At 47.0% G+C, this 11,539-nt stretch overlaps 4 protein-coding genes across 4 annotated transcripts; 2 read left to right on the top strand and 2 right to left on the bottom strand.

Annotated features, from left to right (window-relative positions):
* Positions 1 to 500: 500 nt before the first annotated feature.
* KD926_005462 (uncharacterized protein) lies at positions 501 to 2,207 on the bottom strand (the record flags this gene model as incomplete). Its single annotated transcript, XM_053095562.1, has 5 exons — positions 501 to 757; positions 822 to 943; positions 998 to 1,114; positions 1,172 to 1,976; positions 2,060 to 2,207. The coding sequence occupies 5 exons, from the start codon at positions 2,205 to 2,207 to the stop codon at positions 501 to 503; spliced, it is 1,449 nt and encodes a 482-aa protein (XP_052949785.1).
* A 352-nt stretch (positions 2,208 to 2,559) lies between these two features.
* KD926_005461 (DODA-type extradiol aromatic ring-opening family dioxygenase) lies at positions 2,560 to 3,597 on the top strand (the record flags this gene model as incomplete). The annotated part of the gene is made up of 3 exons (XM_053095561.1): positions 2,560 to 2,602; positions 2,676 to 2,806; positions 2,887 to 3,597. The coding sequence occupies 3 exons, from the start codon at positions 2,560 to 2,562 to the stop codon at positions 3,595 to 3,597; spliced, it is 885 nt and encodes a 294-aa protein (XP_052949784.1).
* A 465-nt stretch (positions 3,598 to 4,062) lies between these two features.
* Positions 4,063 to 4,548, bottom strand: KD926_005460 (uncharacterized protein; the record flags this gene model as incomplete). Its single annotated transcript, XM_053095560.1, has 2 exons — positions 4,063 to 4,140; positions 4,195 to 4,548. The coding sequence occupies 2 exons, from the start codon at positions 4,546 to 4,548 to the stop codon at positions 4,063 to 4,065; spliced, it is 432 nt and encodes a 143-aa protein (XP_052949783.1).
* Positions 4,549 to 4,934: 386 nt separating this feature from the next.
* On the top strand, positions 4,935 to 6,945 carry KD926_005459 (Alpha/Beta hydrolase protein; the record flags this gene model as incomplete). The annotated part of the gene is made up of 4 exons (XM_053095559.1): positions 4,935 to 5,115; positions 5,179 to 5,888; positions 5,946 to 6,340; positions 6,402 to 6,945. 4 exons carry the CDS (start codon positions 4,935 to 4,937, stop codon positions 6,943 to 6,945), a joined length of 1,830 nt encoding a protein of 609 aa, XP_052949782.1.
* Positions 6,946 to 11,539: the final 4,594 nt, after the last annotated feature.

Raw genomic sequence — 11,539 nt, 5'->3', positions numbered from 1 at the left:
TACCCACCGAGCATATACCTACATTCAGTTGAATCGATAGGATATCTGCTTAGGGCAATGACCAAGTCAACCGACACATAACCACATTATATAAATAGAACTAATAGCTCATGATATCTTTAGAGGAAACGACATAATGACCATAGTAATCACTAGATAAATATATATATATATATATATATATAGTACATCCAGTTAGATGGATTATACGAGGTAACATCTTGGGTGAGCGGGATTTACTCAGTATAGTATTCATAGCCCACTTCACAACCTTCCAAGAGCTCATAGCCTTTTATGAATACATAGCGAGGTTACATAACTAGATATGCAATTTCCATGGATCCCATGTTTGATTATTTTTGTTTTGGATATTCGAGATTGGAAAATTTGGTGGTTAACGGGGCAATACGATAATTGGTATTTAAACAGGTGGTAACGAACAACCAGATAGTTAACTAATTAGCGGCCGTTGGGGCTTTGGTAAACCCATTTAATCATAACTAAGAGCCTCTAAATAGTTTAAAAATGGCAAATACTAGCCCAGAAGCAGCCAAAGCTGTAACGCTCAGACCCACAATAAGTCCTTGCTCAAAGTACGAGAGCTGATGGCCAGCAGGTTGCGCAAGTCGTTTTAAATCCAACCAATCACGGCGCGAAGTTGAATGGCTGTCCTGCAGAATGGCCTTGTTGGTAGAAAAGTCCTCTGGGCGGTAAGGGAGAGTGAATGTATCGTGTGCTGAGCTAGGAGCAATCATAGCTGTAGGTAGAGGGCAAGGTCAGTTCTAGCTTTTCCAAGGGCTGGATCAAGGAAGCTCACTCACCGAATGACCGTGGTGGAATACAGTTGATAAAGCAGTGCTCTGATTTCAGGAACTGTGCAAGATACCAGGTTTCCTTCTTCTGCCCGAACAGGTAGGTTGCAGTGGCGGACATGCCAGTGTTCCTAGACAGATTAGTCGATAGTCTTGCGATTCATGGACTGAGCGTCCACTCTTACACTGTGTTCCACAAATCAATTCCTTGGTCCAAGCTGCGCGTTGGAATCAACAAAACGCCCTGGTACGACTGTGTCAGCAATTTTGCGACCTGGCCGATAGTCTCGGGGTTTGTTGGACTGCATAGATCAGGTCAGCTGGCCGATAGTTTGGGATTCAGATCCTGTGGACCTTACTCAGTGGATTGCAAAACGACCAATCGAGGCAGTTGATCAGGTCGGCTGGACGACATTTTCTTCTGAAGCGAGGGAAAGAGAGCCTTTAAGCTACTGGCTATCTCCTTAGTTGTGGGAGTTTCCAGCAAATGTGCCCCAGCCTCCCCCGAGGTATCCATGTGACGCTTCAGAATCGCATGGAATTGTTGAAGAATGCTTTCATCCACAAAGCAGAGACGAGGCATCCTTCCACTGTGCTGGACAGGAGCATTCAGAATTGAGTCTCTCACCCAATTTGCGGCCATTTCCAGTGCGGGTGTGCTACGGTCGATAAAGATGGCAGGCAAACCGGGCGCCGGGGTATGGATTCGCGCCATCGGATTGGTTTTCCGCAGCACAGTCGCAAGTTCAGAGCCGGTTGCGGAGTCTTGCAAGACAGCGGATTCAAAGTGTAGAACGCCGAAGTCTGTGGAACTCAGCGGCTGGTTCACGAGGCCTACCGCCTCATAGTCCAGGCTATCTCGGATAATGGCGTAAAGCAGTCGGCTGACCTCAGGCGCTTCAATGCACAAATGGACAAGGCAGCAACTCCCAGCAGCAACAGCAGCAGTCAAGGGCAAGATAACAGACGATATGGGACATGGCAGGGCGGCTTGGATCAGCAGTGGGCCCAGTGCCACTGAGTTCGAGGGGGCTGAGCGACCTGCCTGAATGGACCTTTCTTTCGCGAGCGCGGAAGGGAAATCAAGTTGATCGTAAAGCTGTTGCACGCCATCGAGTGCGCATTCGATCTCTTCCACGGCGCTAGCTTCGGGGACATCGAAATCTGTGGCGGGGTTGCAATCAGTATCAAAGCTTGCGAGCTGGTTGGGCCGTTTCTGCAATCGACAAGCGAAGTGATACACATACCCGCCGCAAACGCAGCTATCAATTGAGACCGAGCTTGCTTCAAGGCGGCATGTAAGCGAGCAATTTCTTTCTGTCTTTGAAGCACGTTTTCCAGACGACCCTCAGTCCAGGCTGCCAGGACGGCCTCATACGTCTCCGTGAGCGACATGATGTGAAGGTTGTCCGACGTTGGCTAAGTGACGAAAAAAAAAAAAGAGGTCTGCAAGCATGACAACAGAGCAGTGTTTCCGTCTCCTTCGCAATGAGCTTTCTGCTTTGATCCCTGGCAGCAGCAGTATAAAGGTAGGGGGCAGCCGAAGGTGCAACTAGATTGATTTCCCCGTCTCGGCTCGGCTCCACACATGGAACCGTGCGCCAACCCAGTCCCACACGTTACCCGTACGCAATTGATGTCGCCCCCAAGTCGAGGACACTCGGGGCTCAAAGGGAACGTGCAGAAGGTGACGAAAACCTGAGAACTCATTTTTACTCAACAAATCCCATCCTGTACCTGTGACCGCATGGAAGTGGCACAACTCAACGGAATGGAGGTTCCTCAGAAAAGTACAGGGAGAGAAGTCCTCTTGCCGCACCTTGCTCTATCATGTACACTAACGTTGCTGGTTTCTTGAATCAGAATCAACCCCGGTGTTCCTCTTCGCCCACGGCTCCACCATGATGCTGGGTGAAGAGTCGGAGCCTGCCAAAATCTGGGAGGAGGTCGGAAACGAGGCCTTGCGGCGCGGAGTGAAGCGAATAGTTATGATGGTGAGATTGGACACTCTTGAGGCCCAGGGGTCTCGTCTCCTGTCGATATCGTGCTAATCGGTTCTCATCGAGGGTAACAGGGTGCTCACTGGGCGACCCTGGGAGATGCCGTGGAAGTCAGCATGAACCCAGACCCCAAGAAGCTGCCGATGGGTGGCGTTCGCGACGACCGCTATTTACCCTACAAGTTGATGCCCGATCTCGACGGAGGGCAGGAAGTACTTGACAGGCTTTGTGCCGCAGGCTTCAAGGCCCGTGCAGCGCCGAAGTTTGACTGGATTCATGACACCTTCCTGGTGATCATTCGCATGTTTCCGCACTGCGTGCCTCTCCCAACGGTAATCGTTTCGATGAATGCTCGGTACGACCCGCACTTTCATGTTAAGATGGGTGCTTCCCTGCGCCCAATGCGAGATGATGGTACATTGATCATCGGTAGCGGGGGCTCAGTCCACAATCTGTACCGGAATCACTGGGAACACATGTTCCGCTTCAGTGACAATTTTGCGCAACCGGTGCCTCCAGATGATTGGGCATTACAATTTCGTCAGGCTGTGGAGGATGCTATTCTTTGCAACAAAGGCCCGCAATTACGACGTGCATTGACTCGACTCATGAAGCACCCACGCTTTAGAGAAGCCCATGGAACGGATGACCACTGGATGGCGTCATTGTTTGTTGCTGGTGCTGCGGGTGGTATAAATGAACGAGGTCCTAACGTGGTGATGGGTGAATGTTGGGAGCTTGTAAATATGTGTAACACTCAATACCAGCTGGGCTCGTGGGATTAGTGTAAGGGATTAGTATAAGGGGTAGGTGATTGGGGTTTGATGCAATTCTAGTCTTTTTTCTATTGAGATTTTCGAGACCCGAATGGTTGAAGTTCAGTTTTCACAACTATAAGTATCGGAAGAGTGGAGGCGGCTGTATCTTACTCTCGGATTGGCCGTGACAGGATATCTGCATTGCGGTTCCATCACCGCGACGAGCAGTGGAGCATATTCGCGTGGGATTTCTCGGGAACTCTCAAAAGCAGAGGCCTTGCTCTACAAATAGGTACACTTTTGACTAGGTTTCATCCCTTCTATGACGTGCTTATGAAACCTTTGAGCAAAGACACCTCTCTGCGTGGAAGATACCGGGAAATCTTTCGAAACAGACAAGTCGCCCACCCATGAAATACTGGAATCGCGTTCGTGTACACTATCAACAGCATGGTGGGCAGTGTTCTCACTGACCGCAAGCAAGCACACAGACTAGAATTCACCGCCAACTGTCCCAACCCCAACATCGGTCAGCCGCCCAGCGGTATTTCTCCACAGTGAGGACCAATTCTAGTGAGACTTAGCCCGGGTTCTTACACATGGTGGTGTTGCATGCGAACTTACGGCAATCATGGAGCATCCTGCAATCATGAACCAGCCCACCGCCATAAACAGCGGGTTCTGCCGCCGTTGCTCGCGATCTAGGTTTTTGTTGACTGGGCGATAGTCAGGCAGACGGCGATACGGCTTGTGCCACCAAGCTGGGTTGGACACTGGGTAAGGGACCAACGGGTGCGGCGCAAGTGTGGGATCAAACTCGACTGACTGTGCTTCCCGCTCCATGTGACCAGCAACAGTAGCTAGTCTCCCGGTCTGTTGCGACATGTGCGGTTTCTCGGAAGCAGAATAATGTATACCATAGTCACTGATGAGCGGAGCCTTCTGCCCTGCTTCCGTTTTTGCTGTCACTGAGACCATGGCGGAACAAAAAAGATGATGTTGGTGTGTTAGGAAATCATGCCCAGTTACCTGGCGGCTATGAGGTCAAGAATAAGGCCGTATAGTCCTATATTGTGGGATTTCATGCGCCCTTTCTGAACTCTCCCCACAGATGGAGCTGCTTTGTCAGCCGGGCCCCATGCGTGTGTGCCGGCTAAACCAACCGACCGTGTGGAGCCGAGCCGAAAACAGGAGACGACGATGCCGAGGAACCGGTGTTGTGCCGTGACATTGGATAACCACCACCCGAGACGAGACATAGATAGAACGTTTCGTCAACTGATCGATGGATTCCCTCTCCTTCTCTCTCCTTTTCTCTATCTTTACAAGATATATATATATACCGTTTTTACCGCTTTTCCACTATGGCCGAAAACAAATTCGTCAATATTGACCGCGAGAGCTTCCCCTATGTCTTCATGAAAAATGTGGACATCCCGTTAAAGACACACGAAAAGGGTATTCTTCGGTGTAATGTCTATCTCCCTAAAGATAGCGTCCCATTTGGCTCGAAGACGTATCCTGCCATTGCCACGTACGGTCCTTGTATGTACCCGTCCTCAACCGTGGAGACAGCAGAATGAATTAACGATCAAATTCTTGCGACAGACGGCAAAGACGTTCCGTATGAGAGCTTTTTCAAGAAGAGTTGGGATCAGGTCAACCCTGAGATGAAATCAGCTCATTCATCTTGGGAGACCCCTGATCCAGGCTTCTGGACGCGCCAGGGTTATGTCATTGTCCGCGTCGACGAACGAGGAGCCGGGCAGAGTCCCGGGGAGCTCGATACGATGTCGCGTGGGACTAGCGAGGCATTCTTCGATGTCGTCGAATGGGCTGCGGAACAGGAATGGTCCTCCGGCAAGGTGGGTTTGCTGGGGATTAGTTACTATGCTGGCACTCAATGGAGAGTCGCCGCGCGTCAACCAAAGGGTCTCGCTGCGATTATCCCTTGGGAGGGCATGAGCGACTACTATCGTGACCGGGTTCGCCACGGCGGTATCCTGTCGGATCGATTTATCGGTGGGTCCTCTCCATTCCAGAGTGGAGACCACGTTGCTTATGTAGGCTTTACGGCGACAGATTTCTGGTGGCACAACGGTGTTCAGCCTAATCAGTACGGGATGCCCGGCCGCGCTGCTCGCAAATGGGGTGACAATACTCTTGAAGGCGACTTGGATCCTGAAACTTTGGTCAAAAATCGCCGCAACCAGACTCTGGACACTGCAACTCACAAGTACATGGATGAGGAATACTATAAGTCAAGGAACTTTGATCTCTCCGATATTCAGGTTCCTTTGCTGAGTGTCGCTAATTGGGTAAGTACCAGTTCCCGGAAATTTTCGATGCGAAGCGTGTTGATCAAATGGACCTAGGGTGGCATTCTGCTTCACCTGCGTGGAAATGTAGTCGGTTGGATGCGTGCATCCTCGTCTTACAAGTTCTTACGTTTTATCGTTGGCCGTCACGATCTACCTTTCTATTACCCTCATTCTGCCAAACTGCAGCTCTCTTTTCTGGATGCCTTCTTGAAAGGCAACGACTATGACGGTTGGACGTCGGGCAAGCAGGCTCGGGTCAACATCTGTGTGCGGAAAGGAAACTGTGGGGTGGATGACCCCGAGAGGGAATTGAATTTCCCCAATCGCGACGAGAGCAATTGGCCCATCCCGGACACCCGATATACGAAGTTTTTCCTCACTCCAGACCGGATGCTATCTCAGCAACCGAGTCTGGTGATAGACACTTGCACCTACGATGCGCTCAATGAGTATGTTCTTCCCAGAGGTTTCGATATGCACTCAACTAATGATGTGATCACTTCCACACAGCGAGCCTATCACCTTCGCCTACCGTACCGAATCCGTCCTTGAAATTACCGGCCATATTGTTGCCCATCTGACCGTTTCCTGTTCACGACTCAGTGCAGAGGCGACAGTGCCTACTGAGGTCGATTTGTTTGTCACCCTGCGCAAGCTCAATGCCAATGGTGAAGAGGTGTTTTACACTGGTACCATGGGCGACCCTGTGCCTGTTGTGAAGGGCTGGCTACGGACATCGCTTCGCAAGATCAACACGACGCACCCCTTCCACCAAGATATCTTGCCCTACCGCGATTACTTCGGTAGCGACGTGCAGCCGGTGTATGAAGGCGAGAAGTATAAAGTGGATGTTGAGGTTTGGCCTACAAGCACTGTCCTCGAGCCTGGCGAGACTCTGGTACTTGAGATTGCTGGACATGATACTCAGGGGGTGGGTAAATTCTCCCATGAGCATCCCAAGGATCGCGACCCGAAAGCTCTGGCGGGACTTAATCACATTGAGGTCGGCCAGGAGCAAAGTTGGATTGTTCTTCCTATCATTCCGTCTCGGTAGATCAGTGTGGAGTCACCTCAGTGATTACCAATCTCTCCTCCGAGCAAGAAGAGCCTACACTTGAAGACCCCAGACATAACATGATTCAATCAAACGTGGCCATAATGACATGGTTAGTACAATTACCTGGGCTCGTGGCGGTACTCGGGTCATCTCGGAATCACGAGATCAAACTGCTCGGTTGTGGGATTCCACTGCCGGTCAGTGCAAAGTTTTAGAAGGCCATACCGGCACTATTAGCAAGTTCTCTAGTGATCGCGAGGGAGGTAACCTGGTAATATCTGATGGCAACATCGCCCAGGTGTGGGATCGAATTGAGGGTGATCTGACGGTTTGCCAAGGTTTCGCAGGTTTTGTTAATGACATTGTGTTGGCCGTCTCTCTAGACGTAATTGCTAGTAATGTACACTTAGGAATATCGAATGATGAAGGTCTAATTCTTTCAATCTAGCTGCAAACGATGGTTTAAATACATGAAGAATAATAAGCAATCTAGCCTAAAAAGTCAGTTAGAAGAGACATAACTTTTGAACCATGGAGATAACAGAAAACTCTGCATAATCCTCGGGGATCGGTAGTTACCAATACCGATATCCGGAATAGGAAAGTCTCCTATGTGACTAGCGGTCACATACGGTTGACACATTGTCTGGTCTCTCGACGGGAGCCAAGTCGCATCAGCATTTAGTGGTCATACTGTTCGGGTCTGGGACCCGACTACCGGCCATCAGCTCTCTATTCTCGAAGGCCATACCGGCACTATTTACAAGATTGCTTGGTCTCCGGTAGGGCTGGAATCGAATATCGAATAGTCGAATATTCGAAAATAATAGTAATTTCGAATACGAATAATCTATAAATTCCAGCTGACTAATATCTTTTCAAATAAAATTCCTCTATTCGAAAATTATTCGACATATTCGAAAATTTAGCACGCGCCCACCACCAAGCCCTCTCATTTATATAGATCCCTCAATAATACCAGCCGTCTCATTGTTTCTCTATGCAGGGAGTGTCTTCGTAAGCCTAACAAATCCCTCCCACTATTGAAGAGCCTCTCTACTATAGGTTCTGGGCTTTCTTTTGGCTTGTTTAAACGAGGTCTTTTGAAGATATGGTCTTCTGTAGGCACTTCATCGTCGCTTCCATCATTCAAGAGATGATAGTCTATCCTCTGAGATCGCTGAAGTCGTCTCGGAAGGTAAGGAGAGGCATCGTCCATTGTAGGTAACGAATAAATACAGCTGTCAGTCTGCAACAGGATATTGAGGTAAACAACGAGTGCGCGACGAAACTACACTAAGTCGCGCGGGATTTATTTGGAGCGTCAATCAATCATTTCATGCGATCGAAATTCTGCCAAGAACTTTGAATATTTTTCAATATTCGAATATCGAATACGCATAATAGCTCCCTAGATATTTTCGGATTCAAATAAGACGATATAAAGATCTTTTCGAATACGAATATGGAAAATCCCTATTCGATTCCACCCCTAGTCTCCGGACGGAGGTCAGGTCGCATCAGCGTCATTTGATGACACCGTTCGCGTCTGGGATTCGACTACAGGCCGTCAGCTCTCCATATGTGAAGATCATAACCACACCGTTTCTATGGTTACATGGTCTCATGATGGAAGTCAAGTGGGGTCTACATCAGAAAACGGAATCGTTTTATCAGAGACCCAGGGACCGGCCAGTGCATAGGGGTGTAACGAATACGAATATTCGACGGTTTTGACGATGTCGAATATTCGGTCGAATATCTTAATTTCCCAAATAGGCTACCTAGTGCATCCCCTAAACAAGTTAGTGTATTAAATTTTTAATGCCAGTCAGGATATCGGAAGCTTCATATTCATGATTTTGGGATAGATTTATCACTTTATCACTTTATAAAACCTTTATGAAAAATTGTGGTATTGAGGATGCGAACCAGAGGGATTGGAATTGATTTCTTCGCTTTGAATGATGGTTTAGATCCTACTTCTGAAGCAAGTTAGGCAACTGATTATTCTCAATCATTCAACGATGCAATTGATCCTCTATTGATTATAGAAAATGTGTCAAATCAATCATATGCCCAGTCCCAGGAGCCTCAATCGCTTTTACCTGAATCAGCCACTACTTCAGTAGCTGAATGTATTACCTCAGACCTTCCTTTCCCTGTAACACCCTATTCTTTCGTCCGATCTCTATCAAACAGATCGCAACCAACTATACCGAATACAATCAACAATCAGGAACAGAATGGCTGGTTTTGGTCATATTTCAATCAGAGATTGGCTTAAAAATAGCAAGAAAAGGATGATAAGAGATCTTGATATATGCTGTTCATTGAATGACCCTTCAAGAAATCAAAAATGTCTTTGGAAAACCTCTGATTCAAAACGTCATGGCTCTACAACCAACATGGTGCAGCATCTTGAGAAGAAACATGATCTTCGCCCTCCACATCGCGAACCACGTCAAAAACAACCCATAATACGATCACTCTTGAAGCAGAAGCCGCTTGAGACAAAGCCTATACGAGAACAAATAGAGTCAAATATACTCCGCTGGATTGTTATGGAGAAAATACCCTTTATGTGACGAACGGCTACGCTGGCGATAAGAAATCGCGGAAATGTAGGGGATGCATTCAACGAAGAAACTAAGCTAGGTTGTGAAGCTAGTCCCGATCTGGTAGTTAGGTCATAGGGTATCGCGAAGGAAGGTGTGGCAGAAAAATACCGCTACACTAAAAAGGGTCAACCCTTAGTAGTAAGGGTTTTTCTAGTGTATATACGCGGCGACAGAAGGTCTTCGGAGGCTGGTCACAGTCCGTGACACTTTACAGCTCTTGAATCTGAAGCTTTTCAATCAATTTTTGTCAATATTACTGGATTTACCTTTCCATCATTTTCTCGACAAGTTTTAAAGGGTCGATAGAATAATATCCCAATTCTAGACATAATTGGTCATTGGCTCACTGAGTCTTTTGAATATAGAGAAAGAGTTCTTGAATTCAAAGACCTGCCCGGCCCACATAGTGGAGAGAATCTCACTTCCGCAATTGAAGATTCCCTTATTGAGCTTGACATTGAATGCAAGGTGATTGCAATTACTAGCGATAATGCCAGTAATAATAAGAAAATGAGCTTGCTGTTGTCTCAACGCTTGAAAGAAAAGCATAGAGATAATGTCTTATCTCGTGATATGGATCATTTTATTCGATGTCTCGCCCATATTTTGAATCTGATTGTCAAGGATATCCTTTGCTGCTTGAAGACTGGGACTATCCAAGAGGCCGATACAATTTGCAATAATTTCCGAGAAGAAGAGGTTGAGATGCAAGAACCTTTGTTAAAGCTTCGTATTCTAGCTTTTTGGATACAGCGGAGTCCTTTACAACGTCATGCATGGCATGAAACATGCGAGGCATTCAATAAATCATCTAAAATGATTCAATATGATGTTGACACGCGCTGGAATTTTACCTTTCGCATGTTGAATGATGCCAGACAAGCAAGATTTCAGATTGATCGATTTACTGCAATATCTAATGATTTTCCTTGTTTTAAGCATAAGGATTGGGCACGACTTGATCAGCTTCATTGTCTTCTTGAAGCTTTCAATCAGTTTACCCTTCTTGTCTCCGAGCAGAGGCCTCAACTCAATTTAATTGTCCCTATATTCTACGCGCTTCATGACCTAATTGATGAAGCCTCTGAATGCAAGAGGAGATTCAAGGATCTAGACAAGAATATATCCTCAGCTGTTGCAAAAAGCTCAAAGAAGTATGAAAAATACTATTCCTTGGTAGATGATTGTAACATATATTACACAGCACACTTTCTGGATTCTCGCTTTAAAGGTGATCTTCTTCGCCAGGAATTGACAGATTCAACAACTGCGGAACTTATTATCAATGATGTTCTTAATACTCTTCATATGTCACGGACTGTGACCTGCCTCCGAGGACCTTCCTCGCGATACCCTATAACCTAACTCCCCGATACGGACTAGCGTCAGAGCTGTCACACATAACGCAACCACCTCCTGAATAGCTTCATAACTTAGCTTAGTTTCCTCGTCAAATGCATACCCTACATTCTCACGATTCCCTATCGTCAGTGTAGCCGTTCGTCACATCATATGGATTATCCTGCTGCTGAGGTAGAGGTTAATTATTCTACTACACGATCTCTGCCAACATTGAAAGCATTCAATTCAACTACATCCGGCTTATTGAAACGATTGCAACCAGAACTTCAACCACAAATGTCTGATATTGATCGATACTTCAGTCTTCCTCATGTGAATGAAGATAATACAGAAGATACAAACTGGCTATATAACTGGTGGAGGGTTAATCGGGCTGATTATCCTCGAATGGCTGCTGCTGCGCGGGATTATCTTGCTATTCCAGCCTCCGAGGTCTCAGTGGAGCGGCTGTTTAGTAAAGGAAGAGATGTTATTGGTATTCGGCGACACTCAATGACAGCTGATACAATGAGGATGTTGATGTTAATGGATAGTGCGTATAGAGAATAGTCAAGAGTATTCTGTCTTTCAAGATCAGCAAGATAATCTTGAAACTATAATAAAAAAAT

The sequence above is a fragment of the Aspergillus affinis genome, assembly GCF_023601865.1.
Source record: "Aspergillus affinis strain CMG 70 chromosome Unknown NODE_272_length_11696_cov_88_425166, whole genome shotgun sequence".
Taxonomy (NCBI): domain Eukaryota; kingdom Fungi; phylum Ascomycota; class Eurotiomycetes; order Eurotiales; family Aspergillaceae; genus Aspergillus; species Aspergillus affinis.
This window is presented reverse-complemented; position numbering and strand designations above follow the sequence as displayed.